General features: G+C 40.6%; 1 protein-coding gene across 2 annotated transcripts; it reads left to right on the plus strand.

Moving 5' to 3' along the window:
- Nucleotides 1–885: 885 nt before the first annotated feature.
- Nucleotides 886–24,798, plus strand: SERPINB11 (serpin family B member 11). 2 transcript variants are annotated; one of them, XM_043559046.1, is made up of 8 exons: nucleotides 886–1,083; nucleotides 5,978–6,162; nucleotides 7,198–7,257; nucleotides 8,429–8,557; nucleotides 11,367–11,484; nucleotides 20,595–20,737; nucleotides 21,659–21,814; nucleotides 23,913–24,798. In XM_043559046.1, exons 2-8 carry the CDS (start codon nucleotides 5,995–5,997, stop codon nucleotides 24,315–24,317), a joined length of 1,179 nt encoding a protein of 392 aa, XP_043414981.1. In that variant the 5' UTR covers nucleotides 886–1,083; nucleotides 5,978–5,994; the 3' UTR covers nucleotides 24,318–24,798. The 2 variants fall into 2 exon arrangements, with proteins under 2 accessions (XP_043414981.1, XP_043414980.1); XM_043559045.1 differs by having other exon boundaries at nucleotides 999–1,175.
- The last annotated feature ends 842 nt before the right edge of the window (nucleotides 24,799–25,640 follow it).

The raw sequence follows: 25,640 nt of genomic DNA on the forward strand, positions 1-25,640 counted from the left end.
GGTTCACTGTATACACTTATTTCTATGAGAATGTTATGGGCCTGGTGGCTATTAGGGCCACAATTTTACATCTCACTCTTCTGGCTCTTAATGTCTTTTAGAATGGTTGAGTTTCGACTAGGGGAGAACATACTGTTGAAAAGAAAAATCACTGGCCATAAAGGGCTTTCTCTTATCGTAAGTGCAGTGCAGGCTGCCATCATAGTTTAAGTGTGGACAGTGGTATTCCCCTGGAGAGGCTGGGCTCTGTATCACACGGGCACGAATAGCCTCTGGGAAGCTAGGCTTGTCTCTTGGCGCTGATTCTCGACTACTGCATAGCCCCCCCCCCCCCCTTTATTTTTTTGTCTCCAGCTTTGATCTCTACCCCTAATTTGTAATCTTTCTTGCATGGTGCTGAATCATACCTCTGAACTCAGTTTAGGTAGAGGTGGTTTGTTGTTCCTACCAAGCTTTTAAACTGAAACCACAGAGTAAGTCCTGCTTGAGCTCATTCTTATGTCCTTTATATGGGACAGGAATTACCTGCCAGCAGATTGCAGAAGCTTCGCACAAAAACATCTACTCCGCGCAACAGAGCTCAGAAAATCTTGGGATGAATGGGCCTCAGGCCAGGAAGCAGCCATCATGGCTGGAATCTTTCTGCCACAGCCGAGAGCTTTCTTTTTGAATTGCTCTGTGCCATGCACACGGAAACAGCAGTCTTTGGAATTTTGAACACGGCCCTGCCCACTTGAATATGTTCCAGGTGCTCCTTTTAGAAAGACAGCTTATTTTCTCAAATAGAGATTAGGCTTGCAAATGTTTCCTCCTTAGCAGGGCCGAAGGCGGGTAAGCACTGCACACTTCTCCAGAAAGCACTGGCCGTCCTGAGAGTCTCCTAGATGCAAGGCAGCTCCGGGTGGCCTCTAGAGGGACTTCCTTCCCAGGGCTGTGCTTTCTGCCAGGCGGATGTGGAGCTGAATCACTAAGGACACAATGGAAAGGGAGGGGCAAAAAGTGAAGGCTTTATATTTCCTCGTCAGGGACACGGCTCCAATCTCACCTGCCAAATTGTCCGCTTCACCCGGGAAAGCAGCAGAGGTAAAGAGAAGTATTTCTGTGCTTCAGTGTTTCAGCTGCGCTTGTTGCCAGACCCGAACAGATAAGAGCAGTAAAACAGGACGTTTGGACAGGTGTGTAATGAGCCACACGAGGGCGAAGATTATTCTTTGAGCGTGCCTTTTGCTGATCCCTTGATGAGTACATTATCATGCTTGTTAATACATTAACGTGGATGGTGTGCATTTTTAAAATCCTGGAGGCAGGCTGACTTAATTTCCAACCTCTGATTTGTTTAGCAAAATAGAACTCTGTTGATACTTTCTACTTACCAATAACCCTTATCCGGAATGGAGCTGGTTACACATGGCCGTGGCCTCTGTGTAGCAAAACTCTTCTGGTTCTTTAGAAGATCTTAACTGCACTGGACTGGCCTTATCAATAACTTGATGTCCTGGGAAGAATGCCTTCCAGTGCTGTGTCCTCTTTCAGTACTTTATTGCCAACATCCCCCTCTAAGACATGTCCTCTCTTCGCGTTTCCCGAATAGTTTTTTATTTTTTTCCTAGAAATGCCCCTTCTTAACCTAGAAGGGCTGCAGTTTCGGGCATTTTTTTCTTGGTTTTCTCCCACGGCAGCCTCCAGGTGACCTATTCCTTTTGCTTGGGAGGGGTTTTTTCAGTCTAAAAGCAGGCAGGACGATACACTACAAGGAATTTTCTGCAATTCCTTCCTTCTTTGGGAGCTCAATTCAAAGTCCTTCTACTTCTAGGGGCACGTCAGCTCTCCCTCATCTCCTGGGTGGAACCTTCTCTGGGGTCTATGCATCTTTGGTAGGATTCTGCGTGCCTTGGGACTTCTGTCCCTCATGGCATCCTCTTTTCGGCAACTGACTGCATAATATTAATTAGACCAGAAACTGTAAACTGTTTATAATGTTGACTTCTCTAATATGTGTTGGTGATTGGGTGGTTGTGCAAGACACTGATAATTTCACCGGTAGATTTTCCCTGCCCTCAAAGAACGCTAAATCTGGTGAGGAAGTTACTCAGTTAACAAGAATCGGCGAATTCACCACATATTTGTGTCTCAGTGTTTTCCAAAGACGATTACTCAGATGTAGGGGAAATTGTCAGTCAAGGTTACTGCATAAAATCTGTTGAATTTAAGATTAGTATGGACACTCTGTTGTACTAAGAAGAGTGGGGCCTTGGAAAGTGAATGATGAAAATAGAGATCTTAAGAGCTAGGTTAACGATAGTGAAAACTCTATCTTGCAAATAGACATGTCAAATGCCAAAGTTCGTGAATTAATTAGAATTATGTATTCCCAGTAATTGTTGAAAAACCTAAGCCTAATGTTTCTCTTCTTGGTATTGTGAACCAAACGCTTGGAGAGCTAGAAGATCTCACTGTGAAGTGAGGCAAATAATACTATATTTAGTAACCATTCGTGAACAGATTAAGCCTATTAATGCCTTATATCTTGGACAAAATGTCTTAATTTTTCTGGTAAGATGCTGTCCTTACCAATTAGGGACAATAGTCACAGTGCCACAAAAGTAAAATCGCGTTACCTCAAATGAAAGCTTATCTGAATGTGTCCAGTGGCAAGTGGAATGAGCAGAGGTTTCAGAAGACGTGGACTTGCGTTCGTGTCACGGCCACCCCACGTATGCCGTGTGAATTTCTCAACCCCTCGCCGCCTTGTCTGCAAAACTGGGGTAACCTGACCCATCCTGTACGACTTACACTCTGAATAACGTATGCAGTGCTTGGCATGTACATGGAGCCTGTGATGCAGTGCTTTTCCTTTGTGAAGAGATCTCACACGGGGGCATCAGGGGGTCTGTGTGAGGATGCCCATCACAGCACTGCTGGTGACGATGTGAGGAGGAGGCCGTCTGGGCGTCTGTCACTGGGGAATGGATCGGCAAAATGCAAAGGCACAAAAGCACAGTACTTGCAAGTTAACAGATGATGTTTCCAGAGTGACATGGATGAGTCTTAAAAAAGTACTCAATGAAAAAGAAATTACTTGATATAAGCTCATTTATGAAAATGAAAAGCTACATAAAGAAGCAAATATATTTTAAGGACACATGTACGTATAAGAATATGCTTTAAACGAACGATAAGTGTTGTCTGCAGGCATGGAAGAGAAAGAAAATGAATTGGGTTGAAGTCAGTTAGCAAAGAAGAGAATTATGGCCCAATGATGGCTGTGCCAAGAACTGAGGGGTGTGATTGCTTCTGCTTTCTGTGCTTGTGGTTGAAAAAAGAGAAAGAAACCAACAGATTAGTAATATAAAAGTAGGTGGCTCATACAGGTGGTCTATCAGTATATTCCAGACTCTTTTGCTAGGCGCCCCCATAACTGTAGGGCTACTCTTCACTCTAATATGTAGGCAGGTTTTTAATAATGACAATATGATGATGTAGATGTAAGAAGAATAAATTTACATTCACTTGTAAATCTGAAATCTGAAATTTCATTCTAGAACCTGATTCCATTAGCTAACCCCATTTACCGAAACGCAGAAGGCAGTATAAAGAGCATCTTCCTCGGACATGCCTCATTATTGGACCGAAACTGGTTTCATTATTAAGGTAGTGAAATAAAGAGCTTTCAAGCTCTATCCATGTCGCTCTGGAATAACAACAATAATATTGTTATTATTAGACCAGCTACAGAGAGCTGTATTAAAACTAACTTGAAGAACAGTATCCTGTTAAAGGCACGTGCTGGTATTTTCATTAAATAAGATTAGCAAAACCTTTGTGTTATACCTTTAAAAAAAATTGTCCAAAGCAAAGAAAAATACAGTCCAGGCTTGTTATAATATAACTGCTAGGCTCTATTATACCATCTTGGGTGGTCTGATGATTCAAATACATAGCACTTAGTTCTTAATGATTATTTTAGGACAACCAGTTTTAATTACAGGGATGTGTCATCACCATTTTTGCCATATAAATTTGGTGGGTCATTATTTTGAAAGTCTACAAGCGACACGTTTCCTTTCAGCTGTCTCTGCCCGAGAAGCGCTGAGCTGTGCACCCTCCTCCCAGCTCCAGTTCTGAGGCATTCACCTTCAGCTTAGCTTCCTTTGGCTCTAAAGGCACAGAGAACTATGTTTTAGTGAGAGGTATGACACGAATGCCTACATCAGTAGCCAACAGAGTCACGCCCCAGAGAACACACTTCCAGTGAGCTCAACTCAGATATGTACTGAAAACAAGGCAGGTTAGTAACTAAAATAAACATACCCGGGCGGAGGCAGTGGACTGGTCACCTGTCATAATAGCCTACAGAATATAGGCCTAGACTTGAATTCTACAAGAGTGCGAAGCTGTAATCTAGAAGATGAGAGGAAGAAGAACGAAGTAGTTGTAGGTCGCTGGGGAACTAAATAAGGGAGAAAGATGTAGCTGTGCTAGAAATGTGTGAATGTGAGGCAGGTGGGCTAATGGGTCCTAGCGGACAAGAGCGTAGGAAGAAATCCCTGGGGAGGCTGGGATGCTTTTTGTTGCAAGTAACAGAAGACTCAACCAAAATGAGTTAAAATATAAGGAAACATCATCCTACGTGATGAGAAATCCCAAGGCAGGACAGATCCAGGGTGGATTAATCCATCCACTTAATGGTGCATCAGCAAGGACTCAGGTTCTGTCCACCTTTCCTCTCCGACGTCTGGCTTATCCTCTTGGGCTGGCTACATCCCGGTCCCGGTCCACACAGTCGCTGCTGTGATAGTAGTCACGTGAAGACAAACAAGAGGAAGAAGAGGGATGTCTTCCTCTTGTGAGTCTCTCTCTCTCTCTCTCTCTCTCTCTCTCTCTCTCTTTTTTTTATCAGAGGGAAGCCTCTTCTAGAAGCCCAGCAATGACTTTTTGTCCTTATTGGCAAGAATCACGGCACCTTCTGATCGTTAAAATTGTATTTGTTTCCCCCCAAACTTGATTGAGCAGTAACTGCCAAATATAATAGTATATATTTAAAAGGTACAGTGTGATGATTTCATATTCATAAACACCGTGGAATGATTCCCAGGATCACATCCAACCCCTGACACAGTTAGCTTTCTGTGTGTGTGCGTGCGCGAATGCTTAAGATCTACTCTCAGAAACTTTCAACTAACTATACGATACTGTATTATTAATTAGAGTCACCATGCTGTACATTGGATCCTCAGAATATAACTCAAAGTTGGTACCCAATTAGTCACTGTTGCAGGAAACAGAATTACCTCACTTGGCTTAGGCCAGTCAAGGCTGGCCCCTGGGGTATGGAGATCCTGAAGCCTTCTCTGAAGTGCATGGTTACATGAAAGTGGATTCATGAAATCTGTGTCCTCTTAGCACAGAGGAAGGGAAGGGGAGGGGAGGGGAGGGGAGAAAAGGGGAAGGGAAGGGAAAGGGAAGGAAAGGAAAGGAAAGGAAGGGATGAGCAGCAGGTAGTTAATGTTTTTACAGTGCTATCTGGGGAGAACTTGAAGGTATCTGGAAAGAGAAAAGTGTTCTCCTGTGAGGCTGTGAAGGTGTGCAGTCCAGTGGTAAAGCAACTTGTTTGGCTGAACTTGTGTAGCTAGAGAATTTCTCTGTACAAATTCCAGGATGAGGAGGATCTTGTAGCATGGACATTAAGAGCATGAAGACCTAATTCCTTCTGCTCTCCTGCCGCAGAACAATTACTTTTAAATGTTCACAAATGAGAGTGAGAAAGCTTTGAACCACTGGTTGAAAGGAACACTAAATGTTCTATTCATTAGTGATTTCTATTCATTAGTGACTTCTATTCATTAGTGAGTATGTAATTTTTCACGAAGCAGTGTGCTCAGACTCATAAATTCGTGAAATTTAATAACCGAACTCTATGTATTACCTGTACTTCCAAGTAATATTCTGAGATTTTTTTCCCTCCATGTGTTCTCAGGTAGTGCTTGGCATAAAATGGATCCTCTCAGCACAGCAAATGTTGACTTTTGCCTTGATGTGTTCAAAGAGCTGAACAGGCACAACGTAGGAGAAAACATCTTCTTTTCACCACTGAGTCTGCTTTATGCTCTAAGTATGGTTCTCCTTGGGGCCAGAGGAAACAGTGCAGGGCAGATGGAGAAGGTATGGAACACAGCAGAGATTTCCACAGACCTTTCACGTGTTCTGTGCACCCGTCTGGGTCAGCCAGACACACGCATCTTGATACCAAGGAAATTCTGCCATCTTGTGACTGAAGAAACACATTTGGGAAAATCGTATTTCTTAGAATAATGGTTAAATGATGCAATACTTATAATGCAAATAACACAATAAATGCAACACAGTCTCTTCCTTCCCATTGGTGTTCCCGTGCATGCCCTTCTGTAGTTTACTTTTGGAGTTCACTTTTTTTCAGTGATTTAAATATGACAGAGAACACATGTGTGATACTATTCTTGCCCTCCAGGATTGCGACCGATAGAAAAACTTAATAACACTTTAAAAGCTCTCAAGTGTAAAAAAAATAATTCATTAGTACATTTGACGTCCACAACAGCCCTATGTGGTAGGTAGGGATTATTATCCCTATTTTACACGTGGGGAAACAGAAAGACTAAGAGAAAAGGGGTGACTTGATACATAGTGATTTTTCCATTATATGTATTTTTGATCGCTATGGAAAGTCTAGATGAATATCACTTGACTCTTTGGATACTTACACATCATATTATTGTTTGTCCTTTATTTCTTCCCTCCATATTTTGATGCACTTTCATGATTTTCTTGGCTTAAAGCAGATATTGTAAAGGGACACCCTGTAATGTTTTACATGACCCTAGAGGGTCAACTGTCATAGTGAAGGGCCTGAGAACAGTAGGAGGGGGCAGAGGAGCCTCATTACTGTCTGGAGACGGACAGACAGTTGTCAGGGAACCTCTCTCTTGATCTCGGTTTCCCTGCGTGAATGGGGATAATAGCATCTACTTACGAAGCTCTTGCGAGGGTTCAGTAAGATATGCCAAAGCTTAGTTCGGTACCCGGAAGATGACATCACTAAATGTTAGCTGTTATCATTGGTCATTTTCTGAAACGGAAAAACAGATAACTTGTAAATATTCACGTTTATAGACTGTATGTTGCTTTTGATATCAATTGACTCCTCTTTTTCCTTCCTAGGTGCTTCACTTTAATCGTATTGCAGAATCCTTAAAACCAGAGTTCAAGGCCTCAGCTAAGGTATGATAGTATCACTACTGAGCTGTCAAATGCTCTTCAACATAAGAGCACCGAGGACTAATAGTGCAGGGGTTGAGTGGCAGAGCCCCTCTTTGGCCCCTAAAGGACCCAGCAGCATTGTCTCTGTTGGTCGAGTCCTTTAGTCTTCCTGGTAATTGCTACAGCCTATACAGTTAACATAATGAAAATAATTACAGTATTAAAGTCCCCCAGCTTTTATCATATGTCTTATTGTTATTCTTGCTCAAGCTTTCTGTTCTTTCATGGACTGTGCCGTAAATGGGACTGAGTCTGCCAGCCTCATCTGTGAGGGAGTAGATTTTTGCAGTGGGGTTACTGAGAGAGGACCCATTGCCTTATAGTTAGACCCCAGGAAAACGGGGCCTGATGTTGCCCAGCCCACACTGCCTGGGCCTGTGAGTCCCACTTCTCTCTAGTAGGAGAATTCCTGTTGACATCAAAATTAGAACTCACACGTGATATGGTTATGTGTTTGATTGTGATTGATTCAGAAAACACATAAATACATACAGGTTCAAAAAATACTTGCTTCACAGAACCCAACTTGTTGTGAGGAGATTAAAGCACGTCCGTAGTTTGGGAAACTTTGCTTCAGGGAATGTGGGTAGACCCCAATAATGTCCTTGAGTGCAGATGCCTCAAAGCTGTAGGTCTAACAGAATTGCTCCTGGGAATGGGTTGGATGGGTGAGTGAGATCAGTTCAGCAAAGGGCTAAAGTGTTTGGTTCCATGGTCACACAGAAAATGGAGACGTTGAAAGGAGCGTGACAGAGATGATTCTATAGGTACAGGGACAGCAGCAAAACTTGGATCGTCACCCTAAAGACCCCAATAGGATCTCTTTATGAAAACTTGTGCTTTTGGATTTAACCATAGGGGTCAACAAGTGCTTGTGTGTTTTGCAATAGCTTACAGTTCTACACACAACTTGTGACTAAGGTCACCGAGTGCTGAGATTGTTGTGCTGGAGGAAATCTAGAGAAGGAACATGCTTTAAACTCCCCAACTCTTTGCTTGTTAGTATTCCCTACCCTTTTATTCAGAGGCAAACACCTTGCTGTCTACTTACTGTTTCCACATTATTTATAACCCTCCAATGGCAAGAAATCAAGCAACTTAATACTCCATTCTTTGTTTATTGGTGCTTCAGTGCAGCCAAGCTGGAAGGATTCATTCAGCGTTTGGAGTCTTATTCTCTCAAATTAACCAGCCAGACTCTAACTATACCCTCAGCATTGCCAACAGACTCTACGGGACAAAGGCGATGATGTTCCATCAGGTAAGTCCGTCTGGAATGGCAACCCACAGCTGTCTTGGCATCCTCTAGGTTTCAAACCATAAAATCAGGGAAGAGTGAGAAGAGCCACATGGCATTCATCTGTAAGAGATTAAATTTTGAGCTGACTTAGAGTTTCAGTGAAATGGTTTTATCAAAATCCCATTTAAAGTTGTGAAATATCACATAACAATTTTATTTTTGCAAAAACCACCAAAGTTGTCCAAGAAGCAAGGTCAGGGATGAAACACAAAACAAAGTAGTTAAGAATTCTCTTGTGGATCATGAAAAAGCAAAATACATTTCTCACCCCTTCTTCAGAGGTCTTTAATGGCAGAGTACTAAGAATCAATGGGAAGCATACCAGACTGGGAGCCAAGAGATGTGAATTCTGTTCCCTGTGAGACACATGACTTTGGGAAAGTCACCTTTATCTTTAAAATGAGAGAATTAGACTTAAATCCCTTTTAGCTTCAAGATTCTAACACTATTTATAACATTTCCCAACAGTAGTGTAATATGGAGTTTTATTGAGTGTTTACCATGTGCCGTTTACTCGACTTAATACGTTGTAGGTCTTATCACATTAACTGCTACATAGTCCTAATATAAGTACAAAATTGCCATTAATTCTACAATTGTGAGGCGGATTCTGAAAAGTCAAGTTGACAAAGGTAGCCGAGATAATTAAGTGGCAAAGCCTGAGTGCGACCCCTATCCAAATCTATCTTCCTGTTTTAATTGCTGTGTTATCCTGATGTGATTAAGGTGAAATGCTAGCCTCAGCGACATAGCTTTTATTTGACCAGTTTTATTTAAATGCTGGCCCGGGGAAGCAGAATGAAGTCCTGAATTTCTAATGTTCTCCTCTTGTCTGGTAATGTAGTCTGTATCTTAACAGTTGATTGTCAGAATTTTTGCAACTTGAGGTGGTCCATCCTGGGGTGTGGACCTGTTTCAGAAGTGCTGTTTCCTACTGTCCTAAAAGCTTACGGTGACTCTTTAACGGAGTGCCTGCTGATGTGGTGGGGATTAACAGTCATGGTCCCTAAAGTTGGAATACTCTCTCTCCCGCCCCATGTCTTCCACAAACAGTGATCTGGACGTAGGTAGTGGAGAAATGTTGATTTGGGATAATGACGAATGCATCTGTTCCTGAAATGTGAAGCTCCTCATTAGTGTCGTGCAGATTGTCATGATCTGTATCATGCATGAGATATTATTATCACAGGATTCTGTCTGGAAAAACTTTCATCTCATGGATTAAGGACAATCACTTAAGCATGTTCTAGCCACAGTTGGACCAGCTCAGGACAAGAGTCATCCCGAGGCCCAGAGTTTGCTCTTAGCAAGCTTTCCTTTTGTTCTATAATGGATTTAGGCACAAGAGAACCCAGTTAAGCAAATGGCAAGCCACACCCCAGGCAGCCACTCTCATACCTGCCATATTTCTAAGTCTTGTATCATCCTGCTCAGTTCATGGTGGGGCCTTGGGTCCTGCTATGGACATACCATAGAGGTATGTCCCCAAGGTCTCAAGAATGGAACAGCAGGCAATTTCATTTGAGTTGATGTAGATTTGACTGCTGCCTTGGCAGTGAGACAGTGGAAAGTTCCCAGTTCTAGAAATCAAGGGCCATGCATGGGTGGTAATCAGTGGTGGGTCCAGAATGTCATATTGGGGCCAGCTTGGGAACTTGGTTAAAAGAGAGGGCTAGGTTCTTTATACTGATTTTGCACACTATTTTTACTTGGATTACTAGTATAGGTGAGTAAAATAGTGAATTCCTTAAGTTATTTTTGTTCACATTTTACATAAAGTTGAAAAAATGTCAATTATGTCCACCAGAGAATATTATTACCATTTTAATTATAGTGGCTTTTAGGGACACCACGAGGAGACCAAGCCCTCTGTTAGGCCTCCAACAAGCAAAATGTAATCACCCCGGTCCTGAATCACTTCCTCACTCTAGTCCTCAGTTTTCCCATCTAGAACGTAGGGCAGTGACTCCCATTTGTCTGTTTGAGAGGACAGAGCAGTGAGAGTAAATTGTATCTTGCCATTTTGCTTTGAGCATTTTAGAACAAAGAATGCCAGTGATAGGACAGAAGAGACAACCAAACACTTCTGAACATTCCTTTTGGAAAGCTGTTTGATTTGTTTAAATCCATTTGCTTAATTAAGAATAAGTATACATGGGGGCGCCTGGGTGGCTCAGTCGGTTGAGCGTCCCACTTCGGCTCAGGTCATGATCTCACGGCTCGTGAGTTCGAGCCCCGTGTCAGGCTTCGTGCTGACAGCTCGGAGCCCGGAGCCTGCTTCAGACTCTGTGTCCCTCTCTCTCTCTGCCCCACCCCTGCTTGTGCTCTGTCTCTCTCTGTCTTTCAGAAGTGAATAAACATAAAAAAAAAATTAAAGAATAAGTATACATGGATTCGGCTTCCTTTCAGACATAAAAACACGAGCTGCTTTTGTCTCTGTGTTGCGATTTTATTTTACTTATTTTTTTTTAAGTTTCATTTTTTTTTTTTTATTTTGAGAGAGAGTGTGCACAAGCAGGGGAGGGACAGAGAGAGAGGAAGAGAGAGAATCCCCAGCAGGCTCCACGCTGTCAGCTCAGAGCCCAAGACTTGGGGGTCAAACTCATGAACCATGGGATCATGACCTGAGCCAAAATCAAGAGTTGGATGCTTAACCGACTGAGCCACCCAGGTGCCCCTCTGTGTTGTGATTTTTAGAACACATAGAGCTATAGGCTTTTGCTTCCCTCTTACTGTTTTTGTGTTGTGCTATTGTCCTTTCTTTTTACAGCAATATCTAAACTGTTCTGAGCAACTGTATCAAACCACGCCGCAAACTGTTGATTTTGAACGGTCTCCAGAAGAAACGAGGAAAACGATTAATGCTTGGGTTGAAAGTAAAACTAATGGTAAGAATAAGTCCCACGGGTGTCTTCAAACTTTAACTGCACTGTTTTGATAAACTCCCTGAGTCAGTGCTAACAAGGAAGCTGGGTGACCTCCAGGACCTAACATAGACAGATCAACAATGGAGGACAAGAAGGGAGTATTTTGGAATATTCTTTACAGTCGTTTGTCCTGATTGTGAGCTAAGCCAGGTGATTCTGAGGATGAGAAGAACAGTATTTCTACTTTATAGAAGGGTTGTACATTCTGCAATTGAATTTAATTCAATTGAAATCCGCCTTTCGTGATTTTAAAACAAATCTTGCAGTTGTCAAATACTTCTTTAAAAAATGGCAGATTAAATATTTAGATTTAAAGATGTGTTCATTTCATTATGTAAAAACATCTAGTTAAGGAAAGATTTAAAGAATAAAGAGAGAGAATAATATAGTGAATCCTTATTTACCTCTCAGCTGCAAGATTTATCACTTAAGGCCAATTCTCTATCTGTACTCTCACTCTCCTCTCACTGCCGCTTCCATGACAAAGCCCAGATATCTTTTTTCAGGTTGTGTCTCTCAAAAATATAAATTATTTAAAAGAAAATACCACTGCGCCATTATTACATATAGGAGGTTAAAAATAACCGTTTATATTCACAAATATGCAGCGAGTTTTGTATTTCCCCAGTTGTCTCGGTTTTGTGTGAATCAGGACTCAGGTGACATTGATACATTGCAGTTGGTCAGTATGTTTCTTACGTCTGGATTTTAATTTAATTTAATTTTATTTTATTTTGAGAGAGTGCAAGTGGGGGAAGTTTGGGGGAGCAGAGAGAGAGAGAGAGAGAGAATGAATCTTAATCTCCATGCTCAGTGGGGTAGATGATGTGGGGCTTGATCCTAAGACCCTGGGATCATGACCTGAGCTGAAATCAAGAGTCAGACGCTTAACTGACTGGGCCACCCAGGTGCCCCTCATCTTGATTTTTAAAATAATTTTTTTGACTGAAATATATATATATATATATGTGTATATATATATATACACATATATATATATATACACATATATATATACTTATAGAAATATATACATATTACATATACATAATATGTAATATTAAATATGCAATAATACATATTAATATGTAATAATAAATATATACACATATATATACTTATAGAAATATATACTTATATATATACATATATATACTTATAGAAATATATACATATTACATATACATAATATGTAATATTAAATATGTAATGATACATATTAATACATATTAATATGTAATAATAAATATATACATATATACATACTTACAAAAATATATACTTATAGAAATATATACAGTATATGTTTGCTATTCCATGAATTATCACAAAGCAGAAATTATCACAAAAGCAAATGCCCTCAGGTAACCCCCCTCTACCTTTAGCAGGTCAGAGAAATAAAACATTCGTTACTAGGAAGGGCACACTCCAAGGCCACTCTCGTGTTTCCTCCCAGAAACGAAGCCACCCTATTGCCAAACATTAAGACTTCTCTGACTCCTTTTACTATATATTAGTTCTGCCTATTTTTAAATTTCATGTTAACTGGAATCATAAAGCATGTGCTTAGGGTTTTTTAAGCTCAACATTTTGTGAGATTCATCCTTATGACTACATGTTGCATGGTTTGCTCATTTTCATTGATGTCTATCTTTGTTCTCTGAAAATACCTAAATATATTTATCCAGTCTACTGTGTCTTAATGAACACTCGGAACATTTTTAGTTTGGGTCTATTATGAACAGCACTGCTATCAGCATTTTGGTTCACTTCTTTTGGCACATATACCGTATGTGATTTTGTTGGATGGATACCTGGAAATGAAATTGCTGACCATATAAGGTATGTGTGTATTTAATTTTAATAGATACAAAACAGTTTTCTTTTTTTTTAAATTTTTTTAACGTTTTTATTTATTTATGAGACAGAGAGAGACAGGGCATGAACAGGGGAGGAGCAGAGAGAGAGGGAGACATAGAATCTGAAACGGGCTCCAGGCTCTGAGCTGTCAGCACAGAGCCCGACGGGGGGCTCGAACTCACGGACCGGGAGATCATGACCTGAGCCGAAGTTGGACGCTTAACCGACTGAGCCACCCAGGTGCCCCCAAAACAATTTTCTAAAGTGGTTTACCAATGCACTTGCCCAAGCAATGAATGAGAGTTTTATTTGTTCCTCAACTTTGCCAACACCTGTGAGTCTTATTAACTTTAGCCATTGTAGTGAGTTTAGTTTTAATTTGCATTTCCTTTTTGAATTATATCATTGAACATTTTTATACACTTCATATCTTCCTTTGTAAAGTGCCTGTTTAAATATTTTGTCCATACATCAGGATGATTTGTCTGGTTTTTTTCTTACACATTTTTAGGGCATTCTTTGCATATACTGAATATGTATGTTGCAAGTAATTTCTACCATTTTGTATCTTGTCTTTTCCTTCCCTTAATGGTGCCTTTGATGAATAGAAGTTCTCAATTTCAAAGGAGCAAAATTTATCAATCCTTTCTTTTATAGTCAGTACCTTGGCATACTTTTCAATAAATCTTTTGCCTACTCCTAGCTCATGGAAATATTTTTATGCTGTCCGCTAGAAGCTTTACTGTTTCACTACAGTCAAGATTCATTTAAAAGTTCATTCCACTCCACACGGACATCTACTTGACATACCACTGTTTATTGGGAAAAGGATCCTGTCACCATTACACTCCAAAGTACATTTTTTCTTGAGCCGGATGATCATATCTGTGAGTCTGTTTCTGGGTTCTTCAGTGGGCTCCATTTGTCTATTTATTTATTCTCATGAAAATACCACAATTATAGTAGCTTTATAGTATGTCTTGATAGCTGGAAGTCTAAGTCCATTGTTGATCCTCTCCAAAGAGCCTTGATTTAACTTGATCTTTTGCGTTACACATACATTTTATTTATTTTCATTTGAGTATAGTTGATGCACGCTGGTAACATTAGTTGCAAGTGTACAACATAGTGATTCAGTCTATACATTATGCTGTGTTCACCGCAGGTGTAGCTCCATCTGTCCCAACACATCACTATTACAGTATCCCTGACTATATTTCTTATGCTGTGTTTTTTGTTCCCTTGACTTACTCATTCTATAACTGGAAGCCAGTATCTCCCTTTCCTCTTCACTCATTCTGGCCAACCCCCAACCCCCTTCCCTCTGGCAATTATTACTTTGTTCCTTGTATTTATAGGTCTGATTCTGCTCTTTGTTTATCCATTTTTTAAAGTTTACTTATTTATTTTGAGAGAGAGAGAGAAAGAGAGCACAAGCAAGCAAGGGAGGGGCAGAGAGAGAGGTAGAGAGAGAATCCCAAACAGCTCCACACTGTCAGTGCAGAGCCTGACGCGGGGCTTGAACCCATGAATGGTGAGATCATGACCTGCGCTGAACCACCCAGATGCCCCCATTTGTTGTTTTTCTTATGCAGTCATAAAGAAGGATGAGATCATGCCATGTGAGACAACATGGATGGATCTAGAGGGTGTTATGCTAAGTGAAATAAGTCAGCCTGAGAGCAGATGCCATATGATTTCACTCATAAGTGGAATCCATGTACATTTTAAAATCACCTTGTCAATTTTTGTCAATATTCTGGTTGAAATTTTAGTTGGAGCGATATGGAGTCTATGGAGTTGGAGAAGAACGGGCATCTTTCTAATATTCAGCTTCCAATCCACTTCCATGAAGTTTATCTCTATTTAGGTCCTCTTTAATGTCTTTCATTAACATTTTGCATTTTTCTATGTTAATGTCTTTTGACAAATGGTTTTCAGATATTTGAGGTGTTTACTGAATTTTTACTAGTATCAGTTATTCCAAATTTTATTTGTTGTTGACGTAGGAGTGTATAACTGGCTGTCATATATTAAGATTGCTGAGTTCTCATAACTCTAGTGTACTCTTATATTATTTTAGATTTTCTATAAATACAGTCATTTCCTCTTCAGCCTTCCTTGCTGCTTTTCTTTTCTTATTGGCTAGGACCTCCCGCTGAATAGAGGTACTGATATTGGGCATCCTTACATTGTGTCTTGTTTCTGGATTTATATCTTGTTTCTGAATGGTTTTAATAATATGTATTTAAGCATAATGTTTGTTGCTGTATTTTTATGAATGCATTTTTTCAGATTAAAGAAATTTCTATTTCTGGTTTACTAAGAATTTTAGGCATAGATACTAACCATATCATATTGAAGCCTTCTCTGTATCTATTTAGCTATGATTTTTTTCTTTAGTATACTAATTTAGGGAACTACATTGATTTTTAATGTTAAACCAACCTTTTTGTCCTAGGATAAACAAAACACGATCATCGTATGTTATGCTTTTTGCATATCACCAGATTTGATTTCCTAGTATTTTCTTTAGAGGTTTTGCACCTGTGTTCATGAAAGAATTTGACCTTAGTTTTTATTTATTCAAATATTCTTGTCAGTTCAGGTATCCAGGTTATACTCACTTTATGAAACCAGTTGGCAGTGTTTCTCCCCTTTTTCTAATTTCCAAAAGAGAGTTTATGCAAGATTGGTGTGAATTTTTCTCCTTCAAATATTTGGAAGAACTCACGCCAATCTTACATAAACAATCTTACATAAATTCCAAGGTGAGCCCTCTGTGCCTGGTGTTTTCTATGTGGGAAGATTTTGATTAGAGATTTGATTCCTCTAATAAATAGAGACCTACTTATATTTTCTGTTTCTTCTTGTGTACGTTTTTGAATTTTTTTTCTCAAGGGATACAGCCATTTTATCTGAATTTTCAAATGTATTAGCATAAAATTGCTCATAATAAAGTTGTATTACCTTCTTAATGTCTTTTGGTTATATAATGTTTTCTCTTTTTTTTATTTCTGGAAACATGAATTGTGCATTTTTTCTTTTTTCCTAATTAGACTTGTTATGGATTGGTAATGTTTTAGTCTTTTCGAAGAATCAACTTGTGTGTTCCCTATTGTAGTTTTTTTATTACATGAATATTTATGATTATCATTTATTTCCTTCTTTTTACTATCTTGGTATTAAATTACTACTCTTTCTGTAATTTTCTTGAGATGAACAGTTGATTTTCAGACATTCTTTTAATGTATGCGTTTAAGACAATTGCTTTCCCTCTAGGTATGACTTTAACTCCATCTCACAATTTTTCATTGTATTTCCATTATCATTCAGTTCAAAATATTCTCTGATTTTCTTTTTTTTAATGTTTTATTTTTAGAGAGAGAGAGAGAGAGGGTGAGTGTGTGCGTGCATGCGCACACATGAGCGGGGAAGGGCAGAGAGAGGGGGATAGCGGGTTTGAAGTGGAATCCGTCCACACTGGAGGCAGAGAGACTGATGCGGGACTCAAACTCATGACCTGAGCCAAAGTTGGATGCTCAATCAACTGAGCCACCCAGGGGCCTCAAAATATTTTCCAATTTTCATTGAGATTTCTTCTCTGACTCGGGGGTTATTTAAAAGTGGAAATTTTCTGGTTGTTTTTTAGTTACTGATTTTTAGCTCAGTTCTGTTGTAATCAGAGAACATAATAATTCAATTGTTTGCAATTTATTGAGACTTTTGAGGTAAAACATATGTTTTAATTTTGGTAAAATTTTCATGTGCACTTAAAAATAATGTGTATTCTTTAGTTACTGGGTGAGATTTTTTAATTTTATCGGTTAGGCTGACTTTGTTATTTGTGATGTCTGTGTTTGAGTGTCTTTGCTTCTTTCTTGACTGCTTTTTATCATCATTTACTGAGAAAAGCTGTATTAAAATCTTGCACTATGATTGTGGATTTTTACGTTTCTCCTTTTAGTTATGTCCAATTTTGCGGCGCATATTTTGAGGCTGCGTTTTTAAGTGCATCGGTATTTAAATCGCCATACATTCTCAGTGGGTTGCTCCTTGCGTTATTCTGAAACATCTCTCCCACCTTGCCAGCTCCTGAACTTCAATTATTTTTTCACTAGCACTGAGACACTGAGAAAAGTAGTTCTTAAATTCTTGGTCTTCAGTTTCTGTCATGTTTTTCCTTATCGAGGCTTGGGGAAACTTTTGAAACTTCACTATACCTTTAGGAAAAAATTATTCAGAAGTCCCTGTTGAGCTCATCTGTTTGTGTTTCTCCTGCCTGTGAGATCTTTACCCCTTCAGCTTTGACTGCCTGGCTTCCTTTAGCTCTAATTTTTTAAAAATACTTTTTTTTTAAACATTTATTTCTTTTTTTTTTTTTAATTTTTTTTTCAACGTTTTTTATTTTATTTTTGGGACAGAGAGAGACAGAGCATGAACGGGGGAGGGGCAGAGAGAGAGGGAGACACAGAATCGGAAACAGGCTCCAGGCTCCGAGCCATCAGCCCAGAGCCTGACGCGGGGCTCGAACTCATGGACCGCGAGATCGTGACCTGGCTGAAGTCGGACGCTTAACCGACTGCGCCACCCAGGCGCCCCAAACATTTATTTCTTAAAAAAAAAATTTTAATGTTTATTTATTTTTGAAGGAGAGAGAGACAGAGCACAAGTTGGGGGGTGGGAGTAGAGTGAGAGGGAGACACAGAATCCGCAGCAGGTTCCAGCCTCTGAACTGTCAGCACAGAGCCCGATGCAGGGCTCGAACTCACAGACCGCAAGATCATGACCTGAGCTGAATGAAGTCGGACGCTCAACTGCCTGAGCCACCCAGGCGCCCCATGCAGTATTCCAATTCTTCCATTCCTTCTTTATAATCTGCATTATGAGAAACTTCTACTCATAAAATACTTGGTTATTCTAAGTACAGTTGATATGAGGAAAACAAAAAAAAGGGATGCCAGATTCCTTCTCTTCAATACCAGTTTTTGAGCCAACGTTTACTCCCTCCGAGCATCCTCGAAGACAGCCAATGAGTTTTTTCCCAAAGATTTTTTTAAATGTTTTTTTACTTATTTTGAGAGAGAGCGAGAGTGAGCTGAGCAGGGGAGGGGCAGAGAGAAAGGGAGAGAGAGCATCCCAAGCAGGGATTCAGTCAGCACAGAGCCCAACGCAGGGCTCGATTCCACGAACTCAGAGATCATGACCTGAGCCAAAATCAAGAGTCGGACGCTTAACCAGCTGAGCCACCCAGGTGCCCCAAGTTTTCTTTTTAAAGTATCATTATGAATTCATAAATTTAAACATTTTGAGATGTTTCAATTTATTGTCTCCTTTTAGTCAGGGGTCCCATCTTTATATTGGCTCCTAAGTCCTTTTGACCCTACTTTTGTGGAATTTGATGGCTTCTTTGCTTTCTGATTTTACCAGATGTTCCAGACTCATGTCCTGCTGATGACCTAGAATTACTTCTCGCGGGAATCCTGGATCATTCTCATGAGAAGTGATATTAGAGACCATAGCCTGGGTACAAGAGTTCCCATTGATACTGGCATGGTCATTGTTTAAAGGCCTTCTCAGTGAATACATTTTTTAGGTGAAATACAGCATAATTTCTTACTGATACGACCAATTCAAATTCCGGTTCATAGGATTTTTACTTAACAGCCCTCCCTTTTTTACATCTATTTCCCTTTTATCTTGTGTCAAAAATCCCAGATTCCAATGTCACCAATATTATTGCAAAATCGCATCATCCAACAATATACACAGTCTCCAAATAACAATATTAATAAAATATAACAGTAGCTTAAGATGTTGTTTGGAGTTCTTTTTGTCCTTTGGGTCTATCCCACTAGAGGTGCACAAAGTACCATGCTGAAATCCTCATCTGTGTGGTTATGCCATCAACTCATTGTACTGGTAGTCTCTGAGGTTTATGAACGTAGGCAATCATATTCCTTGATACAGGAGAAATAAAGCTTATTAAGTAATAAAATTAGGATGAAATAACATCAAAGTATTAAATTAAAGCTAATTGCATTTGTGAAGAACATGTCAGTAGTACAAAATAAATACTTCTCTGAGCCTAAAGACTGCCCCTAACATATTTGTATCTCACTATTTCACTTATCAGTGAAGTGTCAACAATATTTTGTTGATGGGTGGACTGATGGGTGTTATTCAAGTTTAGTAATAGGTGACAAGATTAAAATATGCATTTATTCAGTTCTTTATATTAAGTTAGAAAATGCTTGGAAAGGTCTACACATTTTCAGATCTGTTAATTTACTTGGAACAGTAGTGGAAAAATTAAGCCTAGAGTCTGATGTTCCAGATATCCTTATGTTTCCTATTGCTAGCTTGTATTGCATTAAGGTTTTGTAAATTGCAGTGTACCAGGGTGCACCAAGGGGGCTTGGTGTTCAATTTGAACAGTATATTAACAAAGCAGTAAACATCTTGTATGTTTTTTATAAATTCTGATTTTTAGATATGTATTTACTTTAAGTGTTGGTATATACTTGTGATACACGGATTGCTAGTACATTGTAAGAATCGGTGAATCTTTTGAATGCTTAACCTATATGGATGTGGTGAAGTGCTGGTAAGTATGAAGCCTGATAACTATTAAAGGGAAGCCATAAGAAATTATTAAAGATTTTCTAAATAAGCAGTAATGTATAGGAAGGCATTGGATATGACTAGGTATCAGACAAGTGATCATTAGCTAATATACTAGCTACTCTCTGGATGCCATCTTCTGATTAGAAATAACAAAGCATTCAATCCTGTGATATAAACTTCATTTGACAAGGACAGCCTCCATGGCCAGGAGATAAAAGGGTTCTTCTGGTGTCTCAAATTTATAACTAGCCTTGAAAAGGAAATGGTTCCAGGGCTGCCTGGGTGGCTCAGTCGGTTTGAGCGTCTGACTTTGGCTCAGGTCATATCTCACAGTTTGCGGGTTTGAGCTCCATGTTGGGCTCCGCACTGACAGCTCAGAGCCTGGAGCCTGCTTCAGATTCTGTGTCTCCCTCTCTCTCTCTGCCCCTCTCCTGATCGTGCTCTGTCTCTCCCTCAAAAGCAAATAAACATTAAAAAACATTAAATGGTTCCAGATTTCTAGTGAATGTTCAACTCTCTGTTATCAATAAACCCAAGTTCTAATCCAAATATATTATCTTTTTTTTTTAAATTATTATTATAAGGAAAAGTCACAAACCTCTTTGGAAAGGGAACAATTGATCCTTCTTGTGTAATGGTCCTGGTGAATGCCATATATTTCAAAGGACAATGGCAAAATAAGTTTCAGGAAAGAGAGACAATTAAAACCCCTTTTCTGCTAAGTGAGGTAAGTATTTTGTTTTCAGACTGATGATAAGTTCTGGAGAATGTTCAGGCCAATTTAGAAAGTTTCAGTGAAGACACTGGTCTAGGTTTCTTTCTTTTTTTTAAAATGTTTATTATTTATTTATTTATTTACTTATTTATTTGGGCAGGGGGAGAGAGAGACAGAGCGTGAATGGGGGAAAGGCAGAGAGAGAGAGGGAGACACAGAATCCAAGGCAGGCTCCAGCCTCCGAGCTGTCAGCACAGAGCCTGATGTGGGGCTCGAACTCACGAACTGCGAGATCACAACCTTAGCCAAAGTTGGACACTTAACCGACTGAGTCACCCAGACGTCCCTCCATAGGTTTCTTTAATTGTGTTTTCTGTGAATTTCACTTTCATTTTTCCTCACGAAGTGCCAGTAATCTTTCTCATGGGGCCCATAACTAGAGCCTTTGGAGACTGGCACCCCTCTTGCAGATAAGAGAGCCTGTTCCCGTAGCCACGCATTCTGTCCACGTGTGCTGGGGTTGCTTTCTCAGCACAACACAGCTCTCCGTATTACTTTTCTCCTAGAGAGCCTCCAATTGGATTAGCAAAGAAAATGATCCTATGATGTCATTTTTCCACATAAATCATCTTAGGTGGTAATGCTCGCTTCGTTTTGAATGCGTCTCAAGCTAATATATAAAAGAAATTTTATATGTAGATGACTGTATATAGTATTTGAACTAGACAGGCTCTAACAATGACTTATGTTAAAATAAAAAATTCATAACCTTTGCAAAGGAAAGTAATAAAGGGTGTCCTTTATTGGTTTTATTTTACCCACGCCTTTAGTGTTAATGCAAATATTCATGTTTTGCGAAAACATCAGCATATGTACATGTGCATGCAAATATGTGACTGTTGTACCTAATGAGAACCCCCCTTTTTTTAATAGGGTAAAAGCGTACTTGTGGAAATGATGTATCAAACGGGAACATATAAATTAGCCTTCATAAAGGAGCCGCGGATGCAAATTCTGGAGCTGCCCTACGTGAACCACAAACTAAGCATGATTGTTCTGCTTCCCGCGGGCACGGCCAGCCTGGAACAGGTGAAGTTAGAGAATGCTAATGTGAAGAGGAAACACATGTGCACGTGTGTGTGACGCTGGTGTGGTCAGTCCCTAATTCAGTCACACGCTGGGTTCAGCGGTAGTCCGCAGGGGCTGTGAGAGGAAGGGGGACCCTGGGCCCTGCCTTCGGGACCATGCATTTCAGGGGGGATAATCTATTCTTCCATAAAAGAGGGCACAAGGAGGCAAAAGTGCCATCTTGTACTAATACATGCACCTGCTGCTTACTTGACATTTGGGAAGCATCTTTCTCTAGTGATGGATTTGTAATGCCGGTTAGGGTCTTAGTACACAGCAATCTGATTAAGCCACCTTCCACTCGGGAGCAGTTTTTCCAACCCAGTTATAACACGCTTTCATGAGGCAACCACTCTTTTTTAGCATCCTGCTATTGTAGGGGAAATGAGTGCCACAGCCATTGAGAAAAGGTGGTGGTGGCAGGGGTTTGGGTCAAAGCCCCCCTCTCTGGCTGCAGCCCAAACTGCCTAGCACAGAAGCAGGCCAGCCACTGACATGGAGTGAGCGCACCTCGCCAGCCTTGCTGGAACTCTCCAGTGTTCTGCCGGAATGACAAAGAGGAAGCTGACGTACACGCACGGATGGGATGGTCCCAGTCAGAGGTTTCTAAGGCAGGGAGCGCCTGCTTGAGGTTAAACAATGTGGCACGGGTGGGTGGGGCCGAGGGAAGGCTTCTTGAAGCACCTGGGTTGGGCTGTGTGTGTGTGGACCTCTAGGAAGAGAAGCATGGCTGTGGCCAGGAGAACAGGTGTGATACTGGCGTGGCCGATTCAGAGGGGCTCAGACCTCTGGGCACCTGTTGTGGACTGCCAGGGAAGATATTTGGAGGCAGATAGCATTTTGGAAGCAGTGTAGAAGTGGTCTTTGTTAGCTTGTGATGCATTCATTTATCTGTTCGTTCAGCCATTCATACACCAAACATTGTTTATGCTGAGGATTCTAGTGGGTTCTGGAACATAGCACATAGACGTAGTGGGTTCTGAAACATAGACAAACGTGTGGTTCCAACACACAGTTATAAATAGCATGTAACAAGTGCCATGATACTCTGCCGGAAGTCCTGTGGGAGTAGAGAGAGTAGACAATGAGGGGATCTGGAAGGCTTCTAGTAGAGTAACCTTGATGTCTCACAGGTGGAGGGGTAGAAGATGAATAGGTGAACAAGAGTACCCTGTGGTTCCAGCTAGAGCAAAATGCTCATGAAAATGCCCTAGAGACATGAGACCAGCAAGACAGATTTGCGTCATGGTAACTCTGATTAGGGCAGAAAAGGACAAAAGGAAAAGATAGTTTATGTCTGATTGTATATTGTCAGGATGGAGAGAAGGTGACAAAAAGTTTTCAACTCTTGTCGTGGGACGATGATGGGCTTTGGCCTGCTGGTCTTGGAGCTGTGGGGAGGACTGGCTGGAGGGATCACATGCCCAAGGGGAGCGGTTTGAAGGGCTTACACAGAACGATGGCACTGGGTGGGGGTGATGAGAAGGGGCCTGGTAGGCTGCATGGCTGAGCGGAGGTGTGGAAGGTGTGTAGAACCTCAGTTCTTCGGGACTTCGGGAGTAGTCACATAGCAGAGGCAGCGAGGGCAAGGGCAAAGTCAGGAGGGAAGCCAGGCGTGATGAGGGGATCCTGGCATCACAGAAGTCAAGTGAGCAACAAATTTGTAATAGAGGGTGCGATTTAATGTTTCGGAGTTGAGAACCAAATCAAGAAATGGTGACTTCATCCAGGAAACACAAGGACTTCAGAGGCAAGAGAGGGAGTTTAGGTGAAGTCTGCATCTGAGGGAGTTAAGGCAGAAGACTGTAGGATACACGTTTGGGGCGTTTACTTATGAAACATCGATGAAAAGTAGACAATAGAATGGGGAAGATGTGTCTGAATGCAACATTCTTTGTGTTTTTTGTGTTTTTTCCCAGATAGGACTTGAGCATATTTTCAAGGTACAAAAGAAAGCAATACATGGAATCATGCACACTGAGAATTATAAAACGAATGGCATTTAATGCCACAGGCACGTGTTTGGCTTACATGGGCTCATCTGTGTTTTGTCTCTTAGATAGAGAAACAGCTGAACATGAAGAAGTTTTACGAGTGGACCAGCTCGGCTAACATGGTAGAGAGGGAAGTTGAAGTGCATATCCCCAGGTTCAAACTTGAAATGAAGTATGAGCTAAATGCTTTGCTAAACTCCCTTGGGATGACAGATGTCTTCAACGAAATCAAAGCTGATCTCTCTGGAATATCACCAGCCAAAGGCCTGCATTTATCAAAGGTCATCCACAAGTCATACGTGGATGTCAATGAAGAGGGCACCGAGGCAGCAGCAGCTACTGGGGACAGCTTCGTTGTAAAAAGACTCCCCATCCGAGCTCAGTTCATGGCGAACCACCCCTTCCTGTTTTTCATAAGGCACATCCCTACCAACATGATCGTCTTCTGTGGCAAGCTCGCCTCTCCCTAAACAAGTGGGGCTGAGGGGGGCTCAGGGTCACAGAAGAGGTACAGGGACAAACCCATGACTAAAAGTAGCTCATCCCTTACACACCTCTGTGCCTTACTTTGCTCATCAGCAAAATGGGTCTAGGATCTCTCTCAACTTATACCTTGAATTGGTGAACCCTAGAATTATGGAAATCATGGAAGAAGATACATTTACAAAAAAAGCTTCTCTGGTTCTCTTATCTTTGGGGCCTCATTTAAGTGCTATCTGGGTGACATGATCAAGTCGATCAGAACAGTTTTCAAGGGTTAGATTTACTTGACTTGTATATATCAGTGATCTCTTGAACAAGTGACCAATCTACCTTCAGAAAACTAAATTAAGGGCTTCAGCTTTGGTTGGATTTTTAAATATTATAGTTTTCCTTGCATGTGTAGACATAACATCATGAATTTTAGTTCAAAACTCTGTATTCATTATAATAAATATATAAAATGCCTTCCGTTCTGTGAAGATTTTTAATATACTCCAGTAATTAAATGACTTACCAAATGAGCTTGAAGAAGGAGAAGTCTAAATCAACATTTTCGTGGAATTTTTGGCCAAATGTTTTCAAGCCCTAAATTGGATAACTGATTTTGCTTTTTGCCTCCCTCCCTTCCTTTATTCTTTCCATTTTTCCTTCATTTTTCTCTCTTTCCCTCCCTCCTCTCCTCTCTCTCCTTCCTTCCTACCTTCTTCCCCCCCTCTCTCTTTTTTTTCAATAATGCAATGAATAAAAATTCAGAACAGCAAAAACAGAAATCAATCGGGAGATTTTTATTTAAAAGATAACCTTTTTAAAAAGAGAAATCCTCCTTAATTTCTACTCAAGATAACATGAAGTGATAATCAGATAATAATGGCCATGATACGTTTACTGCCTTTTCAGTGCCCTCTTCATAAATGCTTCCTACCAGAACTCTCTCAGAGATGTGAACAAAGCATAGGGGCCTTCAGTTCTCTCTTCCGTAACCCAATCTTAGAAGAGGCAGTCCATAACAGGCCACTGCTTCCCCCCTAAGGTGATGGGACACCCTCTTTTTCTACTGACAGTGGTGGCAGCCAGTGATGGCTTTTTTTCCGCATCAGGGCACTGAAGGATGGGCTATCCTAATGATCCTTTATACGCCCATTTGTCACACGGCATAAAGCCAAGAGGCCACCTTGGCCTACTTCACAGAATAACCCAGTGGTCCCCGAGCACAGAGGGTTTCACTGTGCTACAGTGGAGATACCTGAAGCAACAATGATGGGTGGAGAAAAGAGTTGTATCTTGGCATCTACTATTCACTTTAAACATCC

The sequence above is a fragment of the Prionailurus bengalensis genome, chromosome D3 (genome assembly GCF_016509475.1).
Source record: "Prionailurus bengalensis isolate Pbe53 chromosome D3, Fcat_Pben_1.1_paternal_pri, whole genome shotgun sequence".
In the NCBI taxonomy this organism is placed as follows: Eukaryota; Metazoa; Chordata; class Mammalia; order Carnivora; family Felidae; genus Prionailurus; species Prionailurus bengalensis.

What these genes read in the sequence shown, in the direction of transcription:
- SERPINB11 (XM_043559046.1), top strand. Translation starts at nt 5,995, where the DNA reads ATGGATCCTCTCAGCACAGCAAATGTTGACTTTTGCCTTGATGTGTTC. An exon ending in AGTTCAAGGCCTCAGCTAAG is followed by an intron (nt 7,258 to 8,428) that starts GTATGATAGTAT and finishes TTGGTGCTTCAG; the next exon opens with TGCAGCCAAGCTGGAAGGAT. An exon ending in GCACGGCCAGCCTGGAACAG is followed by an intron (nt 21,815 to 23,912) that starts GTGAAGTTAGAG and finishes TTTGTCTCTTAG; the next exon opens with ATAGAGAAACAGCTGAACAT.